Source organism: Atta cephalotes (genome assembly GCF_000143395.1).
Source record: "Atta cephalotes unplaced genomic scaffold scaffold00048, whole genome shotgun sequence".
NCBI lineage: Eukaryota > Metazoa > Arthropoda > Insecta > Hymenoptera > Formicidae > Atta > Atta cephalotes.
The window spans coordinates 2,071,857-2,076,925 of NW_012130112.1; the positions used below are offsets into that span (position 1 = coordinate 2,071,857).

At 30.2% G+C, this 5,069-nt stretch overlaps 1 protein-coding gene across 1 annotated transcript in view; it reads right to left on the reverse strand.

Annotated features, from left to right (window-relative positions):
* Positions 1–2,203, reverse strand: part of LOC105622804 (DDB1- and CUL4-associated factor 8) — a 4,390-nt gene extending 2,187 nt beyond the window's left edge. The window contains exons 1-4 of the mRNA XM_012204215.1: positions 1,444–2,203; positions 1,096–1,349; positions 817–960; positions 234–451 (exon numbers count right to left, since the gene is read on the reverse strand). Of these exons, the coding sequence (XP_012059605.1) occupies positions 234–451; positions 817–960; positions 1,096–1,349; positions 1,444–2,203 (1,376 nt within the window). The remainder of the gene's footprint in view (positions 1–233; positions 452–816; positions 961–1,095; positions 1,350–1,443) is intronic.
* Between the last annotated feature and the right edge of the window lie 2,866 nt (positions 2,204–5,069).

The following is a 5,069-nucleotide window of genomic DNA, read 5'->3' on the forward strand; positions in this document are numbered from 1 at the left end:
TATATATATATATATATATATATATATATATATATATATATATATATAAATTAAGCCTACTAATTGTAACTTGATCAGTTGAAATCCAATAAAACCAATAATCTTGGGTATCAATCACAATTGAAATCTTGATATAAAAAATTAATACAATAGATATACGATATAAGATATAAACATAAAGCACATAAAAAAATATAAATATATATTTGAACTTTTTAATTGTGATTACTCACTCTTTTGGTTTATTTTCCCGGATATCTATGGATAACACTTTTGAATCAGTTCCAGCTGAAAGGATTACATGAGGTATTTCAGGATGCACAGCCATTTTGTACAACTTTCCATATTGCATCATCAATTTCTTCGCTGTGTCGCTTTCAATATCCAACAAACATAACCCACCATCTTCATCAGAAAAAACCATAAAATTTTCCAGTGGCAGCCACTTTGCCTAACTCATACAATTATAAATTAGAAAAACTAATTAAGCTACATTCCAAAATATTCTCCACCAAGAAAGATTTTACTTAACTATATATATATATATATATTTACTATATATATATATATGTATATATATATATATATATATATTTACTTAATATATTATATATATATATATTTACTTATTATATATTTGCAGTATATATTACGTATATTATATGTATATTTTGAGTAAAATATTCCTCAGAGAGGACATTTTGGAATGTATCCTTGAAAAAGATTAATAAAAAATTCTTTTAATATAATTACATCAAAATAACTATTATACAACATTCTAATCACAAAATGCTATAATTAATTATAAATATATACATGTAATACAGGGACGTTATCATTATTAAAGAAGTAACTTTTTTTCCCTGCAGCCCAATCCCAAATAGAGATCTCATCATAAACGGCACACATTAATAAATTTCCTTTATAATTGAAATTTAAGATATCTATTGTTTCATGATCCTATAAATAATAATCAAATGTCAATGAATACCATTAAATAATGATACGAGAACAGCTTAGTGATACTTTCAATATAATATCTAAATCTGCGTAATTCAACGTATAACATTTACAAGATAAATAATTTACCGATACGAATGGATGAAGTTTATACATAAGTTGGAACTGTTCTACTGCATATAGAGAACTATAGAACCGTCTTTCGAATAATGGATTGCTACCTATTTGGCGATTTATCACTTCCGGTACAATATGCCAATTAGGAGATATTTTTTTTATCTTTTGATAATCAACTATTTTTTTATTGTTTTCATCTTCATCTTCATCTTCTTCTTCTTCTTCTTCCTCCCATTCATCCTCGTTAGTAGCTTCCCATTCATTCCAATTATCTATGTTCAAAATTCAAACTTTTACAAAAAATTCAAACTTTTACAAACTCTTACCAAATAATGCAAATATTTGAAAAAGTATAAAAATAATAACCTTCATGTCTATATGGATTAGATTGGTAATTAGTAGCAGTTTCTGATCCTGTTCCTAAATTTGTATTCAATGATTCATTCTTAGCTGATTCATTTATCAAATGATAATTTTGCTGCTCCGCTATTAATGTGTTTCTTTGAAATGTCACTGTATTGTCATTTAAGTTTCCTTCATTGCACACACTTTCATTTAATTTTTGTCGCTTACTCAAAACTTCATCTGAACTATCGTCTGATTTTTCTATTGATGTGTCGCTATTGGTTTGTACTTGACATTTCGAGATATTTCTTTTGATTTTATTCTGATCTGTGTGCAATATGCTTTCTTCGTTAGTACAAGAAAGAAATGAATCTTGTGAGGTAGTAGCTTGTGATAAATCGACCAAATTTAAATTGGTAGAATAGAATTTTTCTTTTAGCATATAATTAGTTTTGTCACATTTATTAGTTGTTATCTTAATCTCTGCAGAAAGTTCTACAGGTTCATTTGCTTGTTCTACAGATTCATTTACTTGTTGATTTTGAACAGTTTCACAAACGATATTGTTATCAAATTCAATTATATGACTAGTTTTGTTTAAAGTGACATTGCTCTCAGATGTAATATCATAATTATTTATATTTTTCGAGATGTGTGAATCTGTTAAAGAATTTGACTGCACCTTCCTAAATTCCTCGCTATCAGAATTTTTTGTATTAGGAAATGTTTTTATTTCTGAATAATTACTGGTATCATCCGATACTTTACTTTCACGGTTCATTTTATTCTAAAGATCTTTTTGTTTATCCAAACTGTCAACAATTATTCCTTCAAAATACGCTTGTATCGGAAACTTAACTATGGTTTCCTAAAAATAGATTAATTCACAATAAATAATAAACTTTTATTACATATTATATTATATATACATAAATTAAAATATTAATAAAACATGCATATATTTGAATAAATTATAAAAATCTAGAAAAATGAGAGATTCTTGATTATCTAAAATCAATATCTATACCTTTTCTTTTGTTCTTGATTAAGAAATATTTTAATAATGAAAGATGTATCCTTAGCACAATTTTCTCATTTTCTTATAATTATACAAATTAGTGCAAATAAGTTAGGTGAAATACAAAACTAATTTATTTCAATGAACTCAACAAACTGAAATCTTTTATTGAAAAGCTTTTATTTCGCTACTTTGACATTTCTGAAAGACAACAAAACATTTCTTATTATCATAACTTTACAAAGTCAAAAACTGAATTTAACATAAACTGTTTATTCTTTCGAAACCCTTTCTTGTGAATTTCTATGTCTTTGATGTTTCAAGAAGATAAAACATTTTTATTATTATAACTTCAAAAAATAAAACTAAAAATACAATTAATATGGGGCTACAAATGTTTTGAAGCATTCTTCGATTAGACAGTTAGCAAAATTCGAATGAAGATGGAATGTAGAATTAGGGAAAAAGTATATCCGGATAATTTTCGTCGACAAGACACTCACCTTGGGACTTTCCCTGTATGGCGTTACTCCATTTTTACAAAAGCACAATTCACAATTCCTCTGTTGTGTCAGATTCGATATAAGAGTTTAGTAAAAGGAATGATGAGTTCAATGATTGCATTCAGCAGAATGTTTAATTTACAAATTGAACATTTTTTTCGCGCTGATTGGATCATACTTTTAGATCTAGAAGAATGTTTCGAAGGTTCTTCTTCTTTTTTCCTTGATTGGCGCTAATTCCCGCCGTCGGGATAAAAAGAATGGCGCGAAAACAAAATATGCGACAGAACTATAAATTTTTATACTCTACAAGTTCAAATGATCTACAATAGGTGTTTTAAGTCTTAAACAACTGACCAATTATAACCGAATGCGAGAAGAATAATTACGATTCCATTTCTTATGACTTAAAAATCTATTGTAGATCCGGACTTTAACTCTGCACTCTAATAAAGCTGTCAAATTGCAGACGGAATAATGGAACAACTTAATTGCTAATCGACAACTTATTTTTGCAAAAAAACATATATGAAAAATTAGAGAAGTACTATATAGTATATAAGTAACGTTTCTTTTCAAGAATAAAAACCTGTTACATCTTGAAACGAGGTTCAAGTAAAAATCACAAAGTGCATAAATATTTACTAGTTTATTTATAATTTCATAGATCAACATCTAATAATTTGACCATTTTTGTAATTTTCATCGTGTTTCCTGATACAGATTGAGGGTCATTTCGATCAACTTCGCTGATTAGTCCATTGGAATTAACCAATCGCATTTGTCAACGACAGATTCCACGGACTAACCGTCGATTAAAATTAATCGGAGTTGGTCAAAGTGATCTTGAGAGTATTAGTGTTTAATTAAAAGAAAAGGAAATCAACATTAATTTTAGTAAACTTTGATTTGATTGATCAAGTTTCAATGCAACCTCAATCTCTTGAGTTTTCTACTATGCTCATTATGTATGAAACAGAACACACCTTATTTAGGACATGCGCTTCGCGCAATAATAAAGCAATTGTATTAGGAGTACAAATTAGTTCGGTCTGTTTCCCTAAAGATGGCTCCAGCTGTGAATGGTTCATAGTGACACCTGATTTTGGCGGTTTCAGAGAGGTTAAACATCTGCTAATAATATTCAGTTTATATCACTTTGAGTTTCATATAAAAATCTTGATTTTTACTGTATATGAAATGTCAAATTTTGTGTTACAAGCAGCATTTGCGGGAGGTTTTGATTTTCTGCTTTAATTGGAAGAAAAGTGCGGCTGAAGCCCATCGAATGCTTGTCGAAGTTTATGGTGACACTGCTCCAACTGATAAATCATGTAGGGAATGGTTTCGACGTTTCAAGGAGATTTCAACGTTGAAGACAAGTCTCGCTCTGGACAGCCAAAAAAATTCGAAGACAAAGAATTAGAGGCATTACTCGAAGAAAATCAGAGTCAAACGCAAGAGGAGCTTGCAGAATTATTGAGGGTAACTCAACAAGCCGTTTCTGTACGATTGAGAGCCATGGGAATAATTCAAAAAGGAAATTGCCTTATGAATTGAAACCGAGAGACCTTGAAAAGCGATTTTTCATTTGCGAACAGCTGATTCAAAGCCAATCAGATTGTGACTGGAGATGAGAAGTGGATTCTACAACAACCCCAAGAAGAAAAAATACTATGCTAAGCCAGTCAATCATTGCCATCGACTTCAACATCAACACCACGGCCGAACATTGGTTCGAAGATCATGCTCTGTATCTGATGGGACCAAAAGGGTCTTATTTACTATGAGCTGCTGAAATCTGGTGATTCCATTAGGAGCGATCAGATCCGCTATAATTGATTCGTTTGAGCCGTGCATTGCGAGAAAAACGGCCGGAATACGAGAAAAGACATGATAAAGTTATTCTTCTTCATGACAACGCTCGGCTTCATGTCGCTAAAGTCGTAAAAAAATATTTGGAAATCTCAAATGGGATGTTTACCGCACTCGCCGTATTCTTCGGGCATTGCTCCTTCTGATTACTGGTTGTTCCGAAGGATGCAGCAAGTCACCTTTCGCAGAAATCGAAAATTGACTCCAAAATTGGATCGTCTCCAAAGACGAGTCATTTTTTCGAGATGGAA